Source organism: Procambarus clarkii, chromosome 52 (assembly GCF_040958095.1).
Source record: "Procambarus clarkii isolate CNS0578487 chromosome 52, FALCON_Pclarkii_2.0, whole genome shotgun sequence".
In the NCBI taxonomy this organism is placed as follows: domain Eukaryota; kingdom Metazoa; phylum Arthropoda; class Malacostraca; order Decapoda; family Cambaridae; genus Procambarus; species Procambarus clarkii.
The window spans coordinates 19309133-19325384 of record NC_091201.1 but is presented as its reverse complement, the minus strand read 5'-3'; the positions used below and the strand labels follow the sequence as shown (position 1 = coordinate 19325384).

Sequence of the window (16252 nt, the reverse complement as noted above, 5' to 3'; positions counted from 1 at the left end):
GGTGGTGGAGCGGGTTAAGGCGTACCTGTTATGCCAGTTGCTGGAAGGCTTCTGTGCTGGCTAGGGTTCGAGTCTCCTGGTGGGAAAGTGTTCTAAAGTTGTATACTTCACTCTCATGTTTAGAAGAGTTGTGCCTTAAGCATAGACACTGTGTCTTCCCATATTAACAGGGACTTGATGAAATTAACGTCTAAATGACCCCTAACTTGCTCTAGTGCTCTTGGGAGGTGGTGATCTTTGGTGTATTTAAATACTCCGAAATTACCATCTCTTTTAAGGGTCTGAGCAGGTGGTGGAGCGGGTTAAGGCGTACCTGTTATGCCAGTTGCTGGAAGGCTTCTGTGCTGGCTAGGGTTCGAGTCTCCTGGTGGGAAAGTGTTCTAAAGTTGTATACTTCACTCTCGTGTTTAGAAGAGTTGTGCCTTAAGCATAGACACTGTGTCTTCCCATATTAACAGGGACTTGATGAAATTAACGTCTAAATGACCCCTCACTTGCTCTAGTGCTCTTGGGAGGTGGTGATCTTTGGTGTATTTAAATACTCCGAAATTACCATCTCTTTTAAGGGTCTGAGCAGGTGGTGGAGCGGGTTAAAGCATACCTGTTATGCCAGTTGCTGGAAGGCTTCTGTGCTGGCTAGGGTTCGAGTCTCCTGGTGGGAAAGTGTTCTAAAGTTTATACTTCACTCTCGTGTTTAGAAGAGTTGTGCCTTAAGCATAGACACTGTGTCTTCCCATATTAACAGGGACTTGATGAAATTAACGTCTAAATGACCCCTCACTTGCTCTAGTGCTCTTGGGAGGTGGTGATCTTTGGTGTATTTAAATACTCCGAAATTACCATCTCTTTTAAGGGTCTGAGCAGGTGGTGGAGCGGGTTAAGGCGTACCTGTTATGCCAGTTGCTGGAAGGCTTCTGTGCTGGCTAGGGTTCGAGTCTCCTGGTGGGAAAGTGTTCTAAAGTTGTATATATATATATATATATATATATATATATATATATATATATATATATATATATATATATATATATGTATATATATATATATTGTTTTAACGTGTTTTGGCTGGTTCTCCCGTCGGGGTGACGGTGTCCGCGGTGCCGGCTTAATTGGCCAAGAGGTGCCGTGAGTGGGGTCCTGGTATGCCCTCAGCCGTGGTGGGCTCTTAATTGGTGCATGTGCTCTCAGACGCGGTGGGCTCTTGGTGCATGTGCTCTCAGATGCGGTGGGCTCTTGGTGCATGTGCTCTCAGACGTGGTGGGCGGCTTGGCTTCTGCACTGCTGGATGACACTGGATAACTTTTGCGTTTTAGCTTGGGGCCGAGATTTGAGTTTGGCTACCCAGTGTTCTCTGTGTGGGGCGGGGCCGGTGCTTGCACCCTGAGGGACTCCAGGCCAGAGGCTCCCCAATCATCTGCCTGTCTGCGTTTCTTTGCCGCGAGGCATATTAGTTTCCAGTGACTGGCGTTACTCGTTTCGCGATTAGGCTTGGCATTTCACCTTTCCGGGCTTCGTGATTAACCCTTCACTGGTACGCCGGGGTGCATCTGATCCCACGATCGTTGTCGCCCCTAAATCAACAGCAATAGAAACAAGAAACGAGATCGTCTCTCTACCGTCCAAGCCAAGTGGTTGGATTTACGATTATTAAAATCCTTTTATTATCCTACTCTTTATTTTTTTTTTTAAATTTGAGAATTAAGTAACTTCATATTGGTCACGATTTGAACTGGACAGTAGAGCGACGGTCTCGCTTCTTGCAGGTCGGCGTTCTATTCCCGAACCTCCAAATGGGCACCATTCCTTTCCCCCGTCCTATCCTAAACCCTTATCCCCATTTCCCTCTTCCAAGCGCTATATAGTCATAATGGTTTAGTGCTTTCTCCTGATAATTATTACCTTACCTTCCTCATCGACACATACCACCACGATGCTTGGAAACGAAATGTGAACTTGGAAATCTCACCTCAACCTCGTTGATTATGCTTTCGCAGAAGATATGGTTGGAGATGCCGAGGTCGACGCACAGAAGGATCAAAGAGTTGACGACGACGTCGGGGTCGGTGCCGTTGTTCACCAAGTAGAGGAGCTCGTTGACGCCGGTGTGGCACATAACACATATAAGGTTGACATCGCCTTCGACACCCCGAGTCATCATATGGGACTCCTCTAGCACCAGGCTCTTAAGGTTCAGGTCTGGACGGATGAAAACATCACGCATTGAGAGACCAATATTTAATATAGGTTAAAAATCACATCAATGAAAATTTATCGAGCAAATCCCTATTGGATTTCTATCATTATTTATTTAATCCTTTGGTACTGGTGGCATGTGCCCTACCCTGGGACAGTGGTGATGGAAGTGACAACTTACCCTGGGACAGTGGTGATGGAAGTGACAACTTACCCTGGGACAGTGGTGATGGAAGTGACAACTTACCCTGGGACAGTGGTGATGGGAGAGGCAACTTACCCTGGGCGACCTGCCTGAGGTTGGTGCCGGCGTGGCCAGTGTGGAGGGCATGACGGAGCTCTTGAGAGAGCGCCTCGCTGTGGGTGGCTACGCTCTCTGAGGGCAGGCCAGCACCTGAGGGCCACATATAAATGTTGTATACACACAGAAATCACAATAACGTGATATATCAAATAAACAAATCCACAAGGGCCGTGCTGAGGGTTCGAACCTACGCACGGGATGTTCTCAGAAGCGCCTTAGTCAACTGAACCACGACATGTTCAAAAGAATTGCAACTTGGTGTGGTACTGCCCTCAATAGAATCCCAAAGCTTCTCCGAACCTTATCGGGGTGTCACACAATTCCCCCCATGCACCCGGGCTCTGTCAGCCAGATGTTCTACATCTACGCCCATACTTCAATATACTTCAATAACGTGATCATAAATACTTCAATAACTTGTTATATCATGTTATTGTGATTTTTGTGTGTGTATTGAAGTAAGGGCGTCGGTTGACAGAGCCCGGGTGCATGGGGGAATTGTGTGACACCCCGATAAGTTTCGGAGAAGCTTTGGGATTCTATTGAGGGCAGTACCACACCATGTTGCAATTCTTTTGAACATGTCATGGTTCAGTTGACTAAGGAGCTTCTCGGAACATCCCGTGCGTAGGTTCGAACCTACACACGACAGCCCTTATGGATTTGCTTAAATATTGTATCGTTGCATTACCATTTATTTGGAGAGATAAATAACAAGAGAAATTGTTACAAATCAAAAGATAAACAAGAGAGAATGCTAAATGGCATAGAGATGGATAGAAAATGTTGGCAGAGAATACTTCGCGAATCTGATGGGTGGAGATGACGAGCGATGTGCTAATGTTAACATAATTTAATTTTCGCTTCCTACTTTGTCATAATGTGACAATGTTAATCCCATCTGTTGACCGTACCTGATACCATTTTCTGTTCCCGGTGGACGGCTGTGATCGTACTGACACCTGTGTAGTTTCCTTCTTACTATACAATTTTATTTCCTCAAAAATGATGTGGGGGATTCCTTGGACAGCAAGAGGCAGTCCTCCAGGAGTGGCCAGGAGTCGACTGCTAGCGGCCGTGGAGTGAGGACGTATACCGACCCTCCGTGGCTGTTGGAGTTGTTTGCTGTTTTGGTCGCCAGGTGGTGTGGGCGTCCCTGCCCTACCAGTTTTGTTGCCTGCCTGGCTGCGTTGACGTGGCAGTTCTGACATGGGGGGGCCATCTTTCTCCTGTTCAGCGTGTGAACTCCGTGGGCCTGGAGTTCACTTGTAAGGCTGGTTATCCGACGATGGTGATGTGTGACATGCTTCGTATCCCGGTGGAAGCTGTTTACGGTGTGGAGCTAGGTACGGCCCATCGGGTTGTTATTAAGTTCGTGGGGGAGGACGAGTACCGGGACTTCCTCCGTCGGTACGGTGGGCGTACGTTGCCGTTGCCTGACGATGCCGGCTCTGTGGCGATTTCGGACCATAGTGGTGTCCTGACTTATGTCAGTATCCATGGTGCGCCCCTGGAGTTCCCTGATGACCTCCTCCGGCGGTACTTCAGGGGGTTTGGTACTGTTGTCAGCGTGCGGGTGAACACGCTCTCCTCGGGGTGGTATGCTGGGAGGCGTACAAACATTCGCACGTTGGGGATGCACCTGCGGTCGGATATACCTTCTTCTGTCCGGCTTATGGGATACTACGTCCAGGTGTATTATGCCCGGCAGCCTCGTACCTGTTTCCGGTGTGGCCTGTTGGGGCATATGGCTGCCGGGTGCTCTGAGGCCCCTGCTGCTCCTGTCAACTTGTTCCGCGACGAGGATTTCCCACCGCTCCCTCTGGAGGCAGTCTCCGGTGATGTTGATGAGGTGGTGCGCGTCCCGTTTGCTGCTACAGCTTTCCCGGCGGCGCCTGCCGTTCCTCCGGTTGTTGCCGTCCCTCCTTCGGTTCTTGAGATACCGTCGGTTGGTTTGCCTGACCCTGTCGCTGTTCCAGCTGCTCCCGTGGGCCTTCCTGGAGCTTCCCGTGTGACGTCGCTGTTTTCTCCCTCGTCTTCTAATGCTGCGCCTGGCCCTGTGTCCGTGACTTGGGTCCTGGATGTGCTTGGTGCTGGGGTGGCTGCGGGGCCTCCTGCTGTGTGTGGCCCAGTTCCCCCTGTGGTAGAGGCTGCTGCCGTTCTGTGTCGGGCGTCGGTTCCTCCGGCTCGTGGTACCCGTGTTTCTGGGTCACTTACCGGTTCTGACGATATCCGGTTGGTGCCCAAACGTTCCCGGCGTTCGTCTTCTGCCTAGGCCGACGTTGGTGACTGCAGTGACTGCGGGTCTTCGGGTATTGACAGTGTGGATACGGATGCGTAGATGTCTCCGCGGTTCGTGGTGGCAGAGGTCCATGTGCCTGCTGGTGCTGGTGCCTGTGTCTCGGACGTGCCTTCGGTTCGTTCTCCGACGGGGGACTCTCCACAGTGGGGGGTGGTGGCTTCCGCTGCCAGGGATGGTGTGGACTCTGGTGCTGGGCGTGGCCTGGTGGTGACGTTACGGAAGGATGCGTGCCGTCCGGGTTCCCTGCTGTTGTCTGGTGGTGTGCCCGGGGCCGTGGGTACCCCTGTGGTGAGGGTGCGCGTTGGGGCCCTGGGGTACGTGTTGCCGGCGTCTGTGATGCCGCCGGGTCACTGGTCAAAGATTGCCGAGTTACTGCTGTCTGACGGACCGGAGTGCTTACATGGTGGGCAAGTTCCCTTTCTGTGGGGGCGAGTAGCAACTTCTCGCCTCATGAGTACTACCATCTGGGTCCCCAATTTGCAGGTGTTTGTTGCCTCTGTTCCGGATGTTATGGCGTCCCCGGTGGATGGACGGGACCCTTTGCAATGGGTGTTCTGGGAGGCGTTTAATGTATGGTTCCCGCGGGCCAGGTTCCCGGGCAAGTATGTGCTCTGATTTCCTGTGCATTTGCTCTATGACATGCTGTGTGCCCTTCTGGCTGTTTGTTTGCCCTGTTCTTTTATTATGTGCATCTGCCTCTCCCTTTGTGCGTTGCTTTGCCGTGTGGCGTATTAGTTTCTAGTGCTTGGCGTCACTCGTTTCGCGTTTTGGCTTGGCGTTTCGTCTTTCCTGGCTTTGCGATTCACCCTTCACGGGTACGCCGGGGCGCATCCGATCCCACGATCGTCGTCGCCCCTAACTCAACAACAACAACAGGAGTGGCCAGCATGAGCAAGTATCTCTGGAAATTTTTACTATATGCTGATGTAGACTGGAACAAATGTAAACTGTGTCAACAAAATTATTCGCCCACCCTCCGTCACTATGTGATAGAGTACTAAAAGATACGTGAATTCTGAGACAATTAAAAAATAAATGTTCAACAGATGTGTAAATATTTCATTCAAAATGATCTGCGGCCAGAAGTCTTGGCCAAATATCCCCAGATATTTGTAGATAGATAGTTATTAACTCTAACGGTAGATAGTTATTGAGTGATAGTAATCTATCCACCGCTGCCCACTGGATGGGGGACGGTGTGCATGACAAACATATCAATTGTGACACTAGCTTTCCACATATGTCAGTTGTTTAATTCAGAAACTGTACTTGTGGTCGGTCTCGAGGTCATTGTTGATTTGACGATGTGCATTGAATTTTGTAACTAGCTCATCACGATTGTAACTTGTTTAGCTAAATGAATTGTGGGGTTCAATCCCTGAGCCCATTATGTGCCTCTGTAACCATTTCCACTACCTCGCCAAATTGTTTAAGAAATGTACCTAACTCTGCTCTCATCTCTCTATATTATGCACTAGTCTATCCCTATCTCAACTATGGTATCTGTGCATGGGGTTCAACTACTGCAAACCACCTCAAGTCCATCATCACCCAGCAAAAATCTGCTATCAGAATAATATCAAATTCTGCTTTCAGACAACACTCAGCCCCCTTGTTTAACTCACTAAACATGCTAAACATAATCTCACTCCATAAATTCTCTTGTGTCAACTACATTTACAAAACCCTGTTCTTAAATGCAAATCCTGCTCTGAAACTCTTCCTGGACAGATGTAATAGGACCCATTATCACCACACCAGAAATAAATATCTCTTTGATATCCCCAGAGTTAAACTTAATGTGTAAACACTCTATGCAAATAAAGGGACCCAATTTATGGAACTCACTCCCTATTGAATTGAAAAGCTGTCCAACTTTTACATCATTCAAAATCAATACTAAAAAGTACCTAATTTCATCTTCATAGTTTTTCACTTTTTGCCTTAAAATTGCATTGTATCTATTGCTACCCAATCTCCCAACCTTTATGTTCCCAAATTGAACATCTTTACCATTGTGATCATTGCTGTCTTCTTATATGTGCTGCCAATCTGCTGTTTGGTGTTTATTAATCTTGTTTATCTGTATCTATTGCTACCCGTTCTCCCAATCTTTTTGTACCCAATCTGAACATCTTTACCATTGTGATCATTGCTGTCTTATATGTGCTGTCAATCTGCTGTATGATGTCTATTAATCTTGTTTAAATTACTAATCAAGCTGTCAATGTAATCAATCAGAGCTTTAATATAACAATGTGCTTTAATATACTTACTAAGCTCTCTCATCTCATTTTTCTCTTGTAATGTATCTTTATCATTTATCAATTCTGATAGAAATTACCTACTTAAAATTATCTGCTAGATTAAGGACCTGCCCGAAACGCTGCACGTACTAGTGGCTTTACAAGAATGTAAATACTGTACTATCCAATGTATTCTCACAAACCCAATGTACCTTCTTGTATACAACTGACGATTTACTATAAAACCAGAAAAACGGCCAGCCTACTCATGAGAAATTCTCCAGACACAAAGCAGAACGCTTTAAAAGACACCAACGTCGTCTATGCCTTCAAATGCCCTCTTGGGGACTAAGCCTCAAAAAACCCAGTATATAGGCAAGACAACAACATCTCTTTCCAGGCGTTTAACGATGCATAAGCAACAGGGCTCCATTAAGGAACATATAATCTCTTCCCACAAACAAACCATCACCAGACAAATCTTAGCAAACAACACAGAAATCATCGATAGATACAGCGATAGCAGGCGGCTTGACGTCTGCGAGGCACTACACATCAAGAAGTCAACACCAGCAATCAACAGCCAATTAATGCACAACTATATTCTACCCACTTCAAGACTCCGCTCCAATATAGAAGCATCAAGAAATATGGACCAATAGGCTTTCTACAATCACTTCCATTCAATACCCATTGTTTCGTGTTCTGTCTTGTGTTGATGAAATTAATACCCTATTAAATATCACCTCACCCCTTCAAGTTGATCTAGATAGGGTTTTGAAATGGTCAAAGGATTGGCAAATGCAGTTAATTGCTGATAAATGTAAAGTTCTGAGGCTAGGTAATGATGATAGAGTTACAAGATACGAGCTAGATGGTGTTGAGATTGCGAAGTCGGATTGCGAAAGGGATCTGGGAGTTATGATTAGTAAGAATTTAAAACAAAAGGATCAATGCATGAATGTTCTTAATAAGGCGAATAGGACACTGGGATTTATTAATCGAAGCGTTAGTAACAAGACACCTGGTGTGGTTCTTAAGCTGTATCTTGCTCTGGTTAGGCCCCATTTAGATTATGCAGTTCAGTTTTGGTCGCTGTATTATAGAATGGATATAAATTCACTTGAACGTGTCCAACGTAGGATGACTAAGTTAATTCCCCAAATTAGAAATCTTTCATATGAAGAAAGATTAACAAAGCTTAAGTTACATTCACTGGAAAGGCGAAGAGTTAGGGGGGGAATGATAGAGGTTTACAAGTGGATGAATGGACATAACAGGGGGGATATTAATAGGGTATTAAAAATATCAACACAAGACAGAGCACGAAACAATGGGTATAAATTGGATAAGTTTAGATTTAGGAAAGACTTGGGTAAATACTGGTTCAGTAACAGGGTTGTTGATTTGTGGAACCAAATTATTGGAACCATTATTATTGCAATAATGGAGGGATTAGTGAGGGATTTGGTGAGTATGGTTGGAGCTCTGAGAGCAGAGATGGATTCCCTGCGGGAGGAGGTGCGACGGCTGGGACTTCGGGAGGAAACGAAGGAGGAGGCCAGTGTTGACGGGACCAGTATTAAGAAGTCCTCGTCTTGGCAAGTTGTGAAAGACAGGGGTCTTAAGAAGACCTTGGCAAAACCGACAACTAATAGCCTACACCTAAGGACTTTTAATGCATTTGACGTATTAGAGGACGAGTGCTGTGGTGAACCTGTTGTTCAACGAGGAGGCAAAGACAAAGTAACGAGGAGCATTAAAGCGCAGGTCCCTCAAACTGCTCGAAAGGAAAAGGGAGAATCGAAGCGAATTTTGGTTGTGGGAGATTCCCAGGTGAGGTATTTAGACAGAACGTTTTGTGCCAGAGATAGGGGGAACAGATTAAGGGTTTGCTACCCGGGAGCTGGAATTCGTGATATTGTTGGAAACATGAATGATATTATGACAGGAAATGGGAACAAACCCATTATTTGTATTAGTGCAGGGGGTAATGATGTTGGACGAGTTAGGAGTGAGGAACTAATACAGAGATTCAGGACAGCCATTGAATTAGTTAGGAGCAAGGGAGGAATCCCGATCATATGTGGCATTCTTCCAAGAAAGGGAGTGGGAAATGAATGGATGTCAAGGGCACTTGGTGTCAATTGCCGGCTGGAAAGATATTGCAAATCAAATGCAATATCTTTCATAGACAACTGGGAACACTTCTATGGAAGAAATGAAATGTATGCTCGTGATGGGGTGCATCTATCGAGAGCTGGGGTTGTTGCTGTTGCGAACTCGTTGGAAGAAGTGGTTACAGGTGTTTGTTTGGATTTAAACTGTTAGTAGATAGAGGTATGGGAATTGATTTGGAGGAAGGAGATAATAAAAGTATGTGTTTGTGGGAGAAAGGAATTGGCAAAATGATCAGGGAAAGAGAAGGGCCTCAAAATAACAATTCACTTAGGGTATATTACACTAACAGTAGAAGTCTAAGAAATAAAATTAACGAATTAAATGCTCTTGTCTGCACAGAAAAAATAGATATTATTGCACTTACCGAAACGTGGATGAATGTAGAAAATAGAGAACTATTAGCTGAATATCAAATAAATGGATTTAAACTATTTCACACAGATAGATATATTAGACGAGGAGGGGGAGTAGCCATATATGTTAGGGATAATTTGAAATATAGTCTCAAAGAGGGAATCAAAACTGAGCCACACTTAGAAACTATTTGGATAGAATTATACGAAAAAGCAAATAATATTATAATAGGAGTTATATATAGGCCACCAAATTTAGACAGAATGGTAGCAAAGCATCTATGGGATGAAATATCTAGGGCATCTAGATCTAACGGTATTTACGTCATGGGTGACTTTAATTTTAGTGGAATAAACTGGTTGAACAAAACAGGGAATAGTGAAGCAGAAGATTTTCTAGAATTAATTGACGATTGCTTTCTTACGCAACACATTAAGGAACCAACACGGGAAAATAATATTTTAGATTTAGTGTTAACTAACAGGGAAACACAAATTAAAGACATCGAAATAGGGAGTGAGCTAGAGAACAGTGATCACAAAGAAATCAGATTTAGCATAGAATGGAATAGACCTGTAGGAGAAAATTCTGTTAAAGTGCCAGTTTTTCGAAAAGCTGATTTTAATAGCCTAAGAAATTATTTGGGTCAAATTGATTGGAAAGTCTTGGGTATGGGGTGGGGGCCGGTCTTGGAGCGAGACATGAACCCAGCGATAGGTGACGTAAATGGGGATTTCGATGTGGATTCAATATATAACTTATTTAAGAATATTCTAAACAAAGCACAGGAACGTAGTATACCATACAAATTGAATAGATCGAATACTAATGGCCCAAAGTGGATAACAAAGAATTTGAAGAACCTTATAGGTAAAAAGAGAGCTTGGTACAAAAGGATTAAAAATGGGGAGGTCACTTTAGAACTGGAATTCGTACAACTGGTTAGAAATGTTCAAAAAGAGATAAGGAAAGCAAAAAGAAACTATGAAGTTCGCATAGCAGGGCAAGCAAAGACAAATCCTAAAGGGTTTTTTCAGTTATATCGTACTAAGACTAGGGAAAGGATAGGTCCATTAAAAACTGAGACAGGTCAAATAACAGATAGTGATGAAGAGATGAGTAGTATTTTTAATAAATATTTTGTATCTGTATTTACTAAAGAGGAACTTAACAATATGCCTTCAGCCGAACAAGTCTATGTGGGTGGGGACGAGGACAGGTTGACGAGTTTAGCAGTTACCAGGGAGGATGTTCTTAAACAAATAGTAAAACTCAAACCAAACAAATCCCCAGGGCTGGATGAAGTGTTTGCCAGGGTGCTTAAAGAATGCAAAAAGGAGCTTTGTGACCCACTGTCAACCATATTTAATAAATCAATAGAGTCAGGCAGAGTGTCATAGTTTTGGAAAGTTGCTAATGTGATACCAGTTTTTAAGAAAGGAGATAGATCACTTGCGTCTAACTATCGACCAATTAGCCTAACGTCTATTGTGGGAAAGTTACTCGAATCTATAATAGCAAATCAAATTCATCTTCATCTTGAAAAACATAAATTAATAATTGAGTCGCAACATGGTTTTATAAATGGCCGTTCATGTTTAACAAATTTGTTATCTTTTTATTCTAGCATAGTTGAGGCAGTTGATAGTGGTAGGATTGTGATGTTGTGTACCTTGACTTTACCAAAGCTTTTGATACAGTGCCACATGAAAGACTGATTAAAAAGATAGAGGCTCATGGTATTGGGGGTGCTATATTAAACTGGATTAGGGCATGGCTATACCAAAGGAAACAGAGAGTTAGTATAAATGGAGTCAAGTCAAAGTGGGAAAATGTTGTAAGTGGAGTGCCTCGAGGCTCTGTCCTGGGATCTCTGTTGTTTATAATATATATAAATGATTTAGATTCAGGTTTGAGTAGCAACATTTGCAAATTTGCCGATGATACGAAAATCGGTAGGGAAATTAATTCGGAGGAGGACTCACTATCACTTCAAGTTGATCTAGATAGGGTTTTGAAATGGTCAAAGGATTGGCAGATGCAGTTTAATGCTGATAAATGTAAAGTTCTGAGGTTAGGTAATGATGATAGAGTTACAAGATACGAGCTAGATGGTGTTGAGATTGCGAAGTCGGATTGCAAAAGGGATCTGGGAGTTATGATTAGTAAGAATTTAAAACAAAAGGATCAATGCATAAATGTTCGTAATAAGGCAAATCGGACACTTGGATTTATTAATCGCAGCGTTAGTAACAAGACACCTGGTGTGGTTCTCAAGCTATATCTTGTTCTAGTTAGGCCCCATTTAGATTTTGCAGTTCAGTTTTGGTCGCCATATTATAGAATGGATATAAATTCACTTGAACGTGTCCAGCGTAGGATGACTAAGTTAATTCCCCAAATTAGAAATCTTTCATATGAAGAAAGATTAACAAAGCTTAAGTTGCATTCACTGGAAAGGCGAAGAGTTAGGGGTGACATGATAGAGGTTTACAAGTGGGTGAATGGACATAACAAAGGGGATATTAATAGGGTATTAAAAGTATCAACACAAGACAGAGTACGAAACAATGGGTATAAATTGGATAAGTCTAGATTTAGGAAAGACTTGGGTAAATACTGGTTCAGTAACAGGGTTGTTGATTTGTGGAACCAATTGCCGCGTAACATTGTGGAGGTGGGGTCCCTCGATTGTTTCAAGCATGGGTTGGACATGTATATGAGTGGGATTGGGTGGTTATAAATAGGAGCTGCCTCGTATGGGCCAATAGGCCTTCTGCAGTTGCCTTTGTTCTTATGTTCTTAACCAATTGCCGCGTAACGTGGTGGAGGTGGTGTCCCTCGATTGTTTCAAGCGCGGGTTGGACAAGTATATGAGTGGGATTGGGTGGTTATAGATAGGAGCTGCCTCGTATGGACCAATAGGCCTTCTGCAGTTACCTTTGTTCTTATGTTCTTATGTTGTATGTCAGTTAACTTTGAAACTAATAAAAACAAGTATGAAGATGATCCAAGAGGGTGAAGAAATGATAAAGAGAATGGCAATGGTGGACAGTAGTAACACACTTAAGAATTATTCAATAATAAATACAAATTCGTCCTTCACCTATGGTTGATGAAAGTTTACTTGGAAGGATTCAATTTACACGAGATTAAGATTAGGATACAAATATATCAGGCAATACGGTGTTGATGTCAGTGAAAAAGATAAGGAGTGTAAATTATGTAGTATGCCGCACGCCCACACCTTAGAACATTATGTATTAGTGTCAACTTATTGATAAATATAGAAATAAGGAAATAAGTAGTGTACCACATCAAATTGTTTGGATGTGTGATAATGGTATGATAGACAGAATTCTTTGGAGCTACAAGAATTTTGCCCCAAGAGTGTAACATTAATATGCTGTGCTTACTATAATAACCTACAATGTTAAATGGGATTCTTGTATTGTGATTTGTGTATTGGCACTCACTGAATTTGTGCGCCCCTTGAGGGACTTGAAGTCGAGGGGGGAAGGGGTAGAAATAGCCTAAGCTGCTCTATTCCTATGAGATGTAATTTTTCTTGTCTCAATAAACACACTTGAACTTGAACTTGAGTTCAGAGACAAAATATTTATTAAAAATACTACTTATCTCTTTATCATTATCAGTAATCAGACGTGTCTCAATTTTTAATGGACCTATCCTTTCCCTAATCTTTGTTCGGTAAAGACTTGCCTGAAACGCTACGCGTACTAGTGACTGTACAAGAGTATAAGAACTCTTGTATATATAATAAATAAATAAACAAATAAAATTAAAAAAGTATAACTGAAATATTCCTTTAGGATTTGCCTTTGCTTGCCCTGCTATGCAAATTGCATAGTTTCTTTTTGCCATCCTTATCTCTATTTTAAACATTTCTAACCAGATTAAGGTTAGAAATTAATGGACAGATTAAGGACCTGCCAGAAACGATATATATATATATATATATATATATATATATATATATATATATATATATATATATATATATATATATATATATATATATATATGTCGTACCTAGTAGCCAGAACTCACTTTTTGGCCTACTATGCAAGGCCCGATTTGCCTAATAAGCCAAGTTTTCCTGAATTAATATATTTTTTCTAATTTTTTTCTTATGAAATGATAAAGCTACCCATTTCATTATGTATGAGGTCAATTTTCTTTTATTGTAGTTAAAATTAACGTAGATATATGACCGAACCTAACCAACCCTACCTAACCTAACCTAACCTATCTTTGTAGGTTAGATTTGGTTAGGTAGCCGAAAAAGTTAGGTTAGGTTAGGTTAGGTAGGTTAGGTAGTCGAAAAACAAATAATTCATGAAAACTTGGCTTATTAGGCAAATCGGGCCTTGCATAGTAGGCTGAGAAGTGCGTTCTGGCTACTAGGTACGACATAAATATATATATATATATATATATATATATATATATATATATATATATATATATATATATATATATGTATATATATATATATATATATATATATATATATATATATATATATATATATATATATATATATATATATATATATATATATATATATATGTTTCATTAAATATGACCGCATATTCTGTATTTATTATTTTCTGGTTTAGGGCTTCTATCCCTCTAACTATTTTCTTAGCATCAGGGCTTAATTGGAATAGGAGTTCTCCAAAACTCATTTTCGTACTTTTAAGGTGAAGAAAAGAAGTGATTTACTATAGAGTGTATTACACTTATTTGTATAATTTGCACGACGTTTCGAACCTCCATGGTTCATTCTCAAGTGAACAGATCTTACAATACTAGTTGATTTTATACCCGCATTAGGTCAGGTGATAATACAATGAAGATGAAAAACATGGGGGGATACATAAGGGATAAACATAGGAAACATTTCATATTTAATGAAACATGTTTGAAAAAAAACCTGCTGCCAGTATACACCAATATATATATATATATATATATATATATATATATATATATATATATATATATATATATATATATATATATATATATATATATACATATATATATATATATATATATATATATATATATATATATATATATATATATATATATATATATATATATATATGTGTATATCACGAAAATAAACACGTGATTAAGAATGTGACAATGTCAGACCACGGAGGAAAATGAAACAGGAATTTCCTTAAGTACTTTCGTATATTAAATACATCTTCAAAAGGAATGATTTTACAGATCGAGTGATGGGTAAAAATAGGCAGGAGAGAGTGGTGAAGTATTATATATATATATATATATATATATATATATATATATATATATATATATATATATATATATATATATATATATATATATATGCGAACAAGCCTGAATGGTCCCCAGGACAATATGCAACTGAAAACTCACACCCCAGAAGTGACTCGAACCCATACTCCCAGGAGCAACGCAACTGGTATGTACAAGACGCCTTAATCCACTTGACCATCACGACCGGACATAATGAGGTGATAGCCGAGGCTATTTGAACCACCCCACCGCCGGCACTCGGATAGTAATCTTGGGCATAGCATTTTACCAAATCACCTCATTCTTTGGGGCACACGTGAGGAACACAAATGCGAACAAGCCTGAATGGTCCCCAGGACAATATGCAACTGAAAACTCACACCCCAGAAGTGACTCGAACCCATACTCCCAGGAGCAACGCAACTGGTATGTACAAGACGCCTTAATCCACTTGACCATCACGACCGGACATAATGAGGTGATAGCCGAGGCTATTTGAACCACCCCACCGCCGGCACTCGGATAGTAATCTTGGGCATAGCATTTTACCAAATCACCTCATTTTTTGGGGCACACGTGAGGAACACAAATGCGAACAAGCCAAGTTTTCATGAATTAATTGTTTTTCGACTACCTAACCTAACTTTTTCGGCTACCTAACCTAACCTATAAAGATAGGTTAGGTTAGGTTAGGTTCGGTCATATATCTACGTTAATTTTAACTCCAATAAAAAAAATTGACCTCATACATAATGAAATGGGTAGCTTTATCATTTCATAAGAAAAAAATTAGAGAAAATATATTAATTCAGGAAAACTTAGCTTATTATGCAAATAGGGCCTTGCATAATAGGCCGAGTACTGCGTTCTGGCTATTAGGTACAATATGTATATATATATATATATATATATATATATATATATATATATATATATATATATATATATATATATATATATATATATGTCGTACCTAGTAGCCAGAACGCACTTCTCAGCCTACTATGCAAGGCCCGATTTGCCTAATAAGCCAAGTTTTCCTGAATTAATTGTTTTTCGACTACCTAACCTACCTAACCTAACCTAACCTAACTTTTTCGGCTACCTAACCTAACCTAACCTATAAAGATAGGTTAGGTTAGGTTAGGTAGGGTTGGTTAGGTTCGGTCATATATCTACGTTAATTTTAACTCCAATAAAAAAAATTGACCTCATTCATAATGAAATGGGTAGCTTTATCATTTCATAAGAAAAAAATTAGATAAAATAAATTAATTCAGAAAAACTTGGCTTATTAGGCAAATCGGGCCTTGCATAGTAGGCTGAGAAGTGCGTTCTGGCTACTAGGTACGA

The 16252-nt window shown here is 41.2% G+C and overlaps 1 protein-coding gene across 1 annotated transcript in view; it reads right to left on the bottom strand.

The window, feature by feature from the left end:
- Positions 1–16252, bottom strand: part of LOC123763679 (sphingomyelin phosphodiesterase) — a gene marked incomplete in the record, with an annotated part of 310341 nt that overhangs the window by 283693 nt on the left and 10396 nt on the right. Inside the window, 2 exon segments of the mRNA XM_069304313.1 lie at positions 1967–2196; positions 2474–2587. Of these exon segments, the coding sequence (XP_069160414.1) occupies positions 1967–2196; positions 2474–2587 (344 nt within the window).